General features: G+C 45.5%; 1 protein-coding gene across 2 annotated transcripts in view; it reads left to right on the forward strand.

Moving 5' to 3' along the window:
* Positions 1-12046, forward strand: part of LOC140418751 (potassium voltage-gated channel subfamily KQT member 4-like) — a 1006403-nt gene that overhangs the window by 866614 nt on the left and 127743 nt on the right. For both annotated transcript variants that reach the window (XM_072502359.1, XM_072502364.1), the window contains 2 exons: positions 1683-1900; positions 4777-4879. In XM_072502359.1, the coding sequence (XP_072358460.1) occupies positions 1683-1900; positions 4777-4879 (321 nt within the window). The remainder of the gene's footprint in view (positions 1-1682; positions 1901-4776; positions 4880-12046) is intronic.

Raw genomic sequence — 12046 nt, forward strand, 5'->3', positions numbered from 1 at the left:
CTGAAGCCATTTGATAATTTAAAACATTTCTTAAAGGGACACTCCCATGACACTGTCATCAAGACAAGCACAAGAATACCAAATTTCAAATGATCAAGACAATTTGTAGGACAGGAAGAAAGGGATGCCGTTTGGTTGGCACATCGACTCTGATTGACTAAGACATTACAATAGAGAAAGCGATGTGGAACGAGAGGTTCCCCATGCTTTCAAGTAATTCAGAAAAGATGCAAGGCATGAATATATTCCTTTTGTTTACAAACAACCACGATTCAGCAGTGCTTGCTGAACAACCCTGAGTGCGATAATAACTGCACTAACAATCAATCTAAGGTAATCAGTCAAGTTCAAAACTTGACTCATTTACACTTGTTTCTGTTTTCCAAAAACAATAGGGATATGTTCAAACCTTGCACTGTTTTTTTGAATTATCCAGAAGCCTATTGTTCCCTCTTGCTTTCTCCATCAGCAATTTTCGATAAGATAAACAAAGTAAAACAACTAAATTATGATTTCAAAGCTTTGAATAAAATTGTAATTTTGAAACATAACCAAGGCTACATCCTGGGGAATGATGACCAAGGAGCGATAGTTTGAGACATGAGACAAACTGGTGAATAAGTGCATTAAGGACAAACATCAAAGCGGAGATATACACTAAAAGTAAAGCAAAATACTGTTATTGCTGGAAATCTGAAATAAAAACAGAATACGCTGGAAAACCTCAGCAGGTCGGGCAGCATCTATGGAGAGAGAAACAGAGTTAAGGGCGAGATTCTCTGGCCTCTCCCCCACTTGCATCTCGGCTATGGGAGGCGGCCTGCCGTTGGCCGGTGGCAGGATCTTCTGATCCTGCCGCGGTCAATGTGATTTCCCATTGAATCCACCCAATGCTGCCGGGAAATCCCCGGAGGTGGTGCTCCAACGACGGGACTGGAAGATCCCGCCGCCATGAACAGCTGAAAGATCTTGCCCAATGTTTCAAGTGCACATGACTTCTTTAGAGTTGAATAAGAGTCATACGGACTCGAAACATTAACTTTGTTTCTTTCTCCACAGATGCTGCCAGATCTACTGAGTTTTTCCAGCTTTTCCTGTTAGCAAATATATATATTCCAGCTCCCTGGCTACCCAGATTCTATGCTACTTCTAGCACTGATTTCAAATGTTTTTATGCAAGTTGCCCTGTTTTCGGCATCATAAATATGAAGACTAGAAATTTATCACCAACAATTTATTTTTGGAATTTTAAGTCCTGGGGAAAGGTTATGAAATTGGAGCTCTTTTTCTTTGGAAGAGATTGGACTGGAAGCTGGGCCAACTGAAGATTTGAAGGTTGTGAAGGTGATTGTGAAGAGTTAAACTCTTAGATGGAGACAAGTTAAAAATAATGTTGCTTAGAGTAAGAAGGGAAATCATGGGTAACCTTTTCACACAAAAAGTGATTGAGTTTTGTTATAAATTACCAAACAATGTATTTCTGGCCTTATATTGAAAAGATAGGTGGATGAGATTAATCACAACAAGGATAGACTCCTTGATGGACATGAACTTCCCCTGTTCCTCAATTATTTAGTTCTTATTTCTATATATGGGATAAATATATTTTAAACATATAAACATATATTTTGGCATTGTAATGGTGGATACAAGGAATTTCATGCTTTTCTACCATGTTTCAGTAACCAGAAGCTAGGCTTCAGAGACAGGATGAAGATGAATAGCCCAAGGATTCAAAGCATGAGGAACAAGCAAGCATCAGCCCCAAGTATCCAACGCTCACCCAGTACAGAGAATGCGGCACAGGTCAGCCCCACTAAGGTGCAGAAGAGCTGGAGTTTCAATGACAGAACCCGTTTCCGAGCATCACTCCGATTAAAGCCCAGAACAACAGTGGAAAGTAAGAGAGAAATCTCAAAGATGGTGTGGAAATATTATCTGAGTTACTAAGTTAGACCCCGGAGCCAATAACACTGCTACCTAGACACTCTTAGTATCTGAGTATGAATGAGCTAACCTCGCTCCATAATGATGTTGTTTGCTGGCCCCACCCATGCTTGATATATTGGGATGGCCAGTGGAGGAGGGAAAGAACACAATGCAAGGGCTGGAATTTGGTCGTTCAGCAGCCCTTCAAGATCTCGAATACCTATTCATCGAGGGTGGGGTCCGTGGCAGCAGCCTTTTGAGCCTACAGTGCAGAATAAAACAAAAGTGAGGTGACCTAAGAGGGATGGAGGTAAGGCCATCCGGGTCCATTCATTTAACCAATCTTTAAATCCCTAATGAGCTTCATGCACAATTTATTGACTGGCTCCCAGCAGCCTTGGCACGGGACAGTTCCGTTGGGTCCCAGGCATTATGAAACCTTTCACACAGAATGGTCTCACTGAATGAACACATAGAACATAGAACAGTACAGCACAGAACAGGCCCTTCGGCCCTCGATGTTGTGCCGAGCCTTGTTCGAAACTAAGATCAAGCTATCCCACTCATTCTGTCATTCTGGCGTGCTCCATGTGCCTATCCAATAACCGCTTGAAAGTTCCTAAAGTGTCCGACTTCACTATCACAGCGGGCAGTCCATTCCACACCCTAACCACTCTCTGAGTAAAGAACCTACCTCGGACATCCCTCTTATATCTCCCACCCTGAATCTTATAGTTATGCCCCCTTGTAACAGCTGCATTCACCCGAGGAAATAGTCTCTGAATGTCCACTCTATCTATCCCCCTCATCATCTTATAAACCTCTATTAAGTCGCCTCTCATCCTCCTCCGCTCCAAAGAGAAAAGCCCTAGCTCTCTCAACCTTTCCGCATAAGACCTATCCTCCAAACCAGGCAGCATCCTGGTAAATCTCTTTTGCACCCTTTCCAATGCTTCCAATCCTTCCTATAGTGAGGTGACCAGAACTGTACACAATACTCCAAATGTGGTCTCACCAGGGTCATGTATAGTTGCAGCATAACCCCGTGGCTCTTAAACTCAAGCCCCTTGTTAATAAATGACAACACACTATAGGCCTTCTTCACGGCTCTGTCCACTTGAGTGGCAACCTTCAGAGATCTATAGACATGAACCCCAAGATCTCTCTGTTCCTCCACATTCCTCAGAACCCTGCCGTTGACCCTGTAATCCGCATTCAATTTTTTTTTCCACCAAAATGAATCACCTCACACTTATCAGGGTTAAACTCCATCTGCCATTTTTGTAGAGGTGCTTCTTGAGAGTGAAGCTAGGGGATTTCATTGGGGCATTGAAGAGACATCTTTATTCTGCAACTCACCACGCTGTACCTGGCCTGTGAGTGTTTGCTGCAACATTGACTCTCTGAAATGTCTATTTCACAGTGTAAATCTTGATAGCGTCAAAGAAATTGCAGCATTAAAAAGCCCACTCAGTCCATTATGTCTGTTGGTAGCTGTAACCAAAGCTACCAACTTTAATCACATCTCACTGTCATTTCTCCTTACATTTTTTGTGTTCTTTTACAAATAATTATTTAATTCCCTAAATCATTTTTGGGGATCAATGGTACCTCAAGTCACCTTGTAATTATTTGGCAGTTAAAGGACAAGCCGACAGAACCACAACTAAAGAGTGGTGCAGGAGAAGGCTGCTATGGTGTTAAACACTGTTGGAGAAATGGGAGGGCCATTCTTTCAGCGTTGATTCTGAGTGGAACTATGTTTCGATTGCTGCTCAGGAAGCTTGGATTCTTTGCAGGGAAAGCTCCTCATTTGCTTCATCTTGGGCCTAGGTGAGCCTTGCACACTCTGGATACTAATTCTCACCTGAATGGCTGTTCTTCAAAGGATTGATCTAGACGATGAATATTGGCCAGTTATTCTGTATGGAGAATATCACAATAAAATCAAATCCAGCTCTTATTTAAAGTACATTCATACTAACGGACCCATACAGTCCAGGTCACTGGACAGTTCCCTGAAGCAGGAAGTCTGGCTGGCGTTGCCCCATGAGGTCAAACTGTGCTAATTCCACTACAAGACTATGGTGGTGAAATTGTTCTAAGCCAGCAGCAAATTGTACAAATTGACTGCCCATTTCTCACTGCACCTGAACCTCTTTCCACTGAAATTCACAGAATCACTCTTTGAAACTCTTTGAGACTCATTTATTGGACTCCCTGTTGCTATTAGTTAGTTTGTACTTAAAATTCCTGACGATATTTTCCAATTCAATGGAAAATATCAAACTGATGTGTTGAAAATTCAGCTGCCAATTCGCTGGGAGCCCTTTCACATTGCTGGCCTTAACCAATTTCACCCCCAACACCCCTTCGGAGAAATATCAAGGCACACAAGCTCTGTTGGGGTGCCCCTTTAATCCAGGTGCAGTGGCATGAGGCCATAAACCAAATGTGCCTTACTTCCCCAATGAGGCCCCAAAGCGCAATCAACATGATGGACAACAGTGCCCTTTCCAGGTATTTGCCTGTTGTTGGCAAAAACAACCTGTGGATTTTGGATAAAGACAGGCCTCTCACTGATGCTCTCCCCATGGTGGTAAAGTCTATCACTATTCCATGGCCAAGCTCACACAGTTGTTATGGGAAGGAAGGGGAAAATTAGGGACTCAGGAATTATTTTTTAAGGTTTTTTTTTGTTTCGGACCCTTTAATTCTTTTGTGACTCATTGGCTGCAAAGAGCCTTGTAATGCTCTGAGGTCAGGAAAGGTGCTGTGGAAATGCAAGCCTAATTTTCTTTCTGTGTTTTAGATACTGTGATAACTCTTTCTTTTTTTCTAATTAAGCTGAGAATGCGGGAGATGACAACTATGATGAAAAGGCATTTTACTGTGACATCAGTATGGAAGATGTAAAACCTGTTGTGAAAACCCTCATCCGAGCCATTAGGTCAGTGTTTCATTGCAAAGTGCGGAGATAACTCCTCTTCGAGCTACAGTAATGCCAGCACACCCTGGCCAATGAAAAAAATCAGATTACTGATAGACCAAATTCAGGTCTGCGATTGGCTGAGTCTGTTGGGCAGTCGGTCTCCACAGGAGGAACTCTTGTGCTTGCCCACAGGGTTTTGTGGTTTGTCCATTGAGGTTACAGTGGATGAGAAGAGAGAACCACTTGGAACATCACCCCCTGGATATTTTCATCTGAGGACAGATTTGCTGCATAACTTTATCATGGGGCTTTTTTTTGTCACCAACCGAAATATAACAGACATAGAGTTAAATCCAGTACAACAAAGATGGAGGATATTTGCTCAGTTACTAACAAACCTCTTGATTAGATACACATACTTTATTCTGTTGCTCAATTAGAACTGTAATTAAGTTTATTTAAAGCCACAAAGTCCTGATTGTTGTTAAAGATATGGGGCGGGATTCTCCCAACGGGAGTCTAAGTGCCGACGCAGGAGTAAAAACCGGTGTGTTTTACTCGGGCGTCGGCACCCGTTCCCAGACCCCTATTCTGGGGCCTCCATGGGGCAGGCAGGGGCGTGGCGCGATTTGCGGGGGCGGGTCCTCGGCGCGGCATTGGATACCCGGTGCCGCGTAAAAGACGCAACGCCTTGGGTCCCGCGCATGCGCAGTTGGGCAGGCGGCAACTAGCGCATGCGCAGTGGCCGTCCGCCCCCAGGCCACCCTGCACAACAATGGCGCAGGGCTATAACATTGCCGGCGGAGGAAAGGAGGCCCGCCGACAGAGGCAGGCCCGCCGATCGGTGGGCCCCGATCGCGGGCCAGAACCCTTCGGAGGTCCCCCCCGGTGAAGGAGCCCCCCCACACGCCACTGCCCGAGCATTCCCGCAGAGTTCCTGCCGGCAGTGACCAGGGGTGAATGGCGCCGGCGGGGCTCTGTCATGTCGGAGCGGCCGCTCGGCCCATACGGGCTCGGAGAATCGCGTGTCGGCATCGGGGCGCGGTTGCTCCGATTCTCCGGCGCGGGGCTCGGAGAATCACCCCCATGCTCTTCCTGAGGTCAAATGAGATTATTTGCATGTCAATAGATCTTGTGGCCAATTAGAAAATACTTTCTATTGCCTTCAAAGTTCCTTTGTAGGATAATGGGTATTCCTAAACCTTCTCAGGACAGGGAAAAAGTAGAGGGAAATGATTGCATTTTGTTCTTCATCATGTTTTTATAAAGTTTGGTACATATGTGACACCTGAAGATTCATTAATGTGTCTCAAAACATTTATGTGATGTGAAGATAAATTAGTGAGATAGATATATTATACCATGTAATACTGAATACTGCAAATGTAAATCTCTGGGCTAGATGTTTGTCTCCCAGTGGGAATGAGGTCATGAAACACTGGATTTTTTTTGCCAGAGGAACAATTTTCCGTTGCCTTCCTGATCCCACACCATTTTCCTGTTAACATTTCATGGGTTGGCAAGATCCTGGGTGCAAAATGTACACTCACCGCATCAGAGGTCAGGGTCCCCATTGTGAGGACCACAGGAATTTCCTCCCGCACACTATGGGCGGGATTTACCGAACACCCTGTCGCCTGTTTTTCGGCAGCGGAGGTGACCTGACTACGGGATTTTCTCGTCCCGCCTCTGTCAACAGAATTTCCCATTGACTGCACCCCTCATCACCAGGAAACCCGTGCGCTACCGGTGGGACTGGAATATCCCGCCAGCGTGAACAGCCGGTAAATTCCACCCATTTTCTTGTGCTGTTGCGGTTTTTGGAAGCCCTAAAAAAAGCACACCTCCTTGGAGATTCTGTGGCCACCGGGGCAAGCCTACTGAGGAGTCGGCATCACTGTGAAATGTAAGTTTAAAATGTTTTAACACCTTCAAATGTCACTATTAGATGCTACATTGTGATATAGATGTGTTTTTAATGCAGCTATTTATCACGGGGTCTACCCTGCCCATTGAGTCCATACTAGCTCCCCAAAGGGAATCCAGTCGAACCCCCTCTATCCCGATAGCCCTGCAATTTCTTTCTTTCAGGTGCCTGTCTAATTTACTTTAGAAATCATTAATTGCATCTGCTTCCGCCACCTTTGTAGGCACGGAGTTCCAGGTCCTTACCACTCACTGCATAAAAGAAGTTTATCCTCACATCCCCTTCGCAGTTTTTGCCCAAAGTCTCAAACTGTGTGTTCCTAGTGCTTCTATCATCAGCCAATGGGACGAGCTTTTCCTTGTCTACTTTATTTAAGGCTGTCATAACGTTGTGCACCTCGAACAATTCTTCCCTCAATCTGCTTTGCTTTAATGAGAAAAACCCCAGCCTGTTCAGCCTAACCTTGCAATTAAAACCCCAGGCAACGTGCCTCAATGACTACCATCCAGTGGCCCTGACTTCAGTCGTAATGAAGCGCTTCAAGAGGTTGATCATGAAGCGCATCACCTCCATACTCCCAGAATGCCTTGATCCACTGCAATTTGCATACGGCTGCAACCGGTCCACATCAGACGCCATTTCCCTGGCCCTACACTCATCCCTAGAGCATCTCGAAAACAAGGACTCCTACATTAGACTCCTATTTATTGACTACAGTTCCGCCTTCAACACCATAATCCCAGCCAAGCTCATATCAAAGCTCCAAAACCTGGGACTTGGCTCCCCACTCTGCAACTGGATCCTCGATTTTCTGACCAACAGACCGCAATCAGTAAGAATCCAACTCCATCTACAGGTTTGCTGACGATACGACTATAGTGGGCCGGATCTCGAATAACGACGAGTCAGAATACAGGCGGGAGATAGAGAACCTAGTGGAGTGGTGTAGCGACCATAATCTCTCCCTCAATGCCAGCAAAACTAAAGAGCTGGTCATTGACTTCAGGGGCCGAGGTGGAGATGGTTAGCAGTTTCAAATTCCATGGGGTGCACATTTCCAAAAACCTGTCCTGGTCCACCCACGTCGACGCTACCACCAGGAAAGCACAACAGCGCCTATACTTCCTCAGGAAACTAAGGAAATTCAGCATGTCCACATTAAGGGCAGCACGGTAGCATTGTGGATAGCACAATTGCTTCACAGCTCCACGGTCCCAGGTTCGATTCTGGTTGGGTCACTGTCTGTGCGGATCCTCCCTGTGTGTGCGTGGGTTTCCTCCAGGTGCTCCGGTTTCCTCCCACAGTCCAAAGATGTGCAGGTTAGGTGGATTGGCCATGATAAATTGCCCTTAGTGTCCAAAATTGCCCTTTGTGTTGGGTGGGGTTACTGGGTTATGGGGATAGAGTGGAGGCGTTGACCTTGGGTAGGGCGCTCTTTCCAAGAGCCGGTGCAGACTCGATGGGCCGAATGGCCTCCTTCTGCACTGTAAATTCTATGATAAAACCCTGACCAACTTTTACAGATGCACCACAGAAAGCATCCTATCGGGCTTTATCACAGCCTCATATGGCAACTGCTCGGCCCAGGACCACAAGAAACTTCAGAGAGTCGTGAACACCACCCAGTCCATCACACAAACCTGCCTCCCATCCATTGACTCCATCTACACCTCCCGCTGTCTGGGGAAAGCAGGCAGCATAATCAAAGATCCCTCCCACCCGGCTTACTCACTCTTCCAACTTCTTCCATCGGGCAGGAGATACAGAAGTCTGAGAACACGCACGAACAGACTCAAAAACAGCTTCTTCCCCACTGTCACCAGACTCCTAAATGACCCTCTTATGGACTGACCTCATTAACACTACAACCTGTATGCTTCATCCGATGCCAGTGCTTATGTAGTTACATTGTATATGTTGGTGTTGCCCTATTATGTATTTTCTTTTATTCCCTTTTCTTCCCATGTATTTAAAGATCTGTTGAGCTGCTCGCAGAAAAATACTTTTCACTGTACCTCGGTACACGTGACAATAAACAAATCCAATCCAATCCAATCATAGAATCATAGAATCCCTACAGTGCAGAAGTAGGCCATCGAATCTGCACCAACCCTCTGAAAGAGCAACCCTACCTAGACCCATCCCCTGTCCTATCACCATAACCCCACCTAACCTGCACATCCCTCGACACTAAGGGGTAATTTATCAAGGCCAAGCCACCTACATCTAACATCTTTGGACTGTGGATGGAAACCAGAGCACCCGGAGGAAACATTAAAACACAGAGGGCGGGATTCTCCGTCACGCCAGCCCTGTTTCCCTGCTGCCATTCCCACAGCCGGCCAATGGGGTTTCCCATTGTAGGCCACCCCACGTTGTCGGGAAACGAGCGCTGCCGGCGGGGCGGAGGATCCTGCCGACGCCGAATCCTGCAGAGAAAATAGGCCTTTTGGTCCTTCAAGCCTGCTTGGATTTGGATTGGGATTTATTGTCACGTGTACTGAGGTACAATGAAAAGTATTGTTCTGCGTACAGTCCAGACAGATCGTTCCATACATGAAAAACATAAGACATACGATAAATACACAAAGTAAATACATAGACATAGACATCAGGTGAAGCATACGGAGTGTAGTGCTACTCAGTAGAGAAGATGTGTGGAGAGATCAATTCAATCCATAAGAGGATCATTCAGGAATCTGGTAACAGTGGGGAAGAAGCAGTGGGCAGCACGGTAGCATAGTGGTTAGCACAATTGCTTCTCAGCTCCAGGGTCCCAGGTTCGATTCTCGGCTTGGGTAACTGTCTGTGACGAGTCTACACGTTCTTCTCGTGTGTGCACACACCAAAAATGCACACAATAGTCCAGGTGTGGCCTCACCGATGCCCTATACAATTGCTGTAAAACATCTCTATGGCTATAATCAAATCGTCTCGCTATGAAGGTCAACATACCATTTGCCTTGGTAAACTCTTCTTATCATGTTTGGTCTGCCTAAGTATTTGGCTGAGTTTCAAAACCAAAGACATTAATGGGTGGGGAGCACAACAAGCAAGCCCTAACTCCGACGGTGTGGAGGGGCTATCCCTCGTTCAAAGGCACTCAATGACTGACCTAGGGACCCGGCATCAGAAAGGAGTGGCCTGCCGAGTACCACCCCACTCCCTTTCTGCTAACCCCCTCAACCTTCAGCCCACTCCTGCGCAGTCCCTTAACACCACTTAGTGTTATAGCTCAGTGGGCTAGACAGCTGGTTTGTAATGTAGAACAAGGCCAGCAATGCGGGTTCAATTCCCATTCCAGCCTCCCTGAACAGGCACTGGAATGTGGCGACTAGGGGCTTTTCACAGTAACCTCATTGACGCCTACTTGTGACAATAAGCACTTATTATTATCACTTCCATCAACACTTTTCCAGGTCTCTCTTCAATCCGAGACCTTGGTTAGGTGTAGCACCAGTAGCAGCCACCACCTCCTAAGTGGCCTTGCTGAACACAGAAGAGCTGCTGGCCTATCGCAAATGGGATTTCCATCCCGGGGTTCTTGATATCTGGCCTGTTAAGTACCTGAGCGTCATAAGATACAACCGACATTCTTGAAAAGAGGCAACATGGGGCTCTTACCAACCATGTTAATTTTAATTGATTCTCAGAATCTACATCCTTTTTTTGATAGAGACTCCCAAATTCCAGTGATATTTGTGTGAAAAATTATTTTTGATTTTGCACCTTAATAACTTAGCTTGAGATTCCCAAACAAAGGAAGTAGCATCCCTGCATATACCCTATGAAATCACTTAAGTATTTTAAACATATGGGCTTGGATGATGCTGGCAGAGCTGCCGTGTGTTGGGTGAAGCGGAGGGAGTGCATTAAGACCAGAATCATGGGAACACAGATCCAGGGTGAGAAAAGGAGATGGAAAGATTTAAACACAGGCTAAGAATTTAAATTTGAGATGATGGCGAACCAGAGTCCATGTAGGGTAGTAACGACAGGACTGATGGGTCAGTGGAACTTTGTACAGGTCACATTAATGCCAGAAATATTTTGGATAAATTGAGGTTTATGGAGAATGAAGGATGGGAGGCTGGCCTGGAGATCAGTCTTCACCTGACAAACAGATGGATGAGGGATCCAGTGACAGATGGCCTGAGGTAGAAATGGAGGAAGACATTTCCATACATGGAACTAGGTAGCCTTTGTAACAAAGAGATATTGGATCAGTAGCTCAACTTGATATTGAACGAGCGTTTGAGGTTACAATCTGTCTGGTTCAGTCTGCAATACTGGCAATGGGGGAAGTGTGTTGTCAGTGGTGAGATTCATAAATGATGATTTTTCACAGAAACAATAGTTCAGATTGGGAAACCAGCTACGGCGGTGAATATGTGGATTAAAAACAGCTCCCAGATTAGTCTGACATTCCCAAAGTTACATATGGGGATGGTCCCGACATTGCCAGGGCCAATAAACAGTAAAGACAGCCTAATTTGGGTAGCATGGTGGTTTGTACTATGCCTTCACAGCACCCCGGCCCCAGGTTCGATTCCCGGCTTGAGTCACTGTCTGTGCGGAGTCTGCACGTTCACCCCGTGTCTGCGTGGGTTTCCTCCGGGTTCTCCGGTTTCCTCCCTCAAGCCCTGAAAGACGTGCTGTTAGATAATCTGAACATTCTGAGTTCTCCCTCTGTGTACCCGAACAGGTGCCGGAATGTGGTGACTTGTTTTTTTTTACAGTAACTTCATTGAAGTGCTAGTGTAAGCCTACTTGTGACAATAAAGATTATCATTAAAAACTGTTATTATTAACTTCATGCTTCCTGTCAGTGAAAAATAATTAACAAACATTATTCCTGCCTCTACAAAATGGACAAAGTGCTCTGAAAAGTCCAAAAGGCTTAACTATCCCATGACATGTGAGGATGTAATATAAACTAAACCTTTATACATACTTCCTAGGTATCAAGGAGCGTTTAAGTTTGAATAGCTGGCTATCAAGAAGACCAGGAATCAGTGTGAATTAAAAATAACTACGGTTTTAATTTGACAACGATTATGTGCACAGATTACATTGGACTGCACACTGTATCCAAATGGTTAATCTATGTACCCAGTTTAATCACTGCTCCCTGTCAATCTCCCATTGTGTACTCTGATTATATAGAACATAGAACATTACAGCGCAGTACAGGCCCTTCAGCCCTCGATGTTGCGCCGACCTGTGAAACCACTCTAAAGCCCATCTAGACTATTCCC

Source organism: Scyliorhinus torazame, chromosome 1 (genome assembly GCF_047496885.1).
Source record: "Scyliorhinus torazame isolate Kashiwa2021f chromosome 1, sScyTor2.1, whole genome shotgun sequence".
Classification (NCBI taxonomy): Eukaryota; Metazoa; Chordata; class Chondrichthyes; order Carcharhiniformes; family Scyliorhinidae; genus Scyliorhinus; species Scyliorhinus torazame.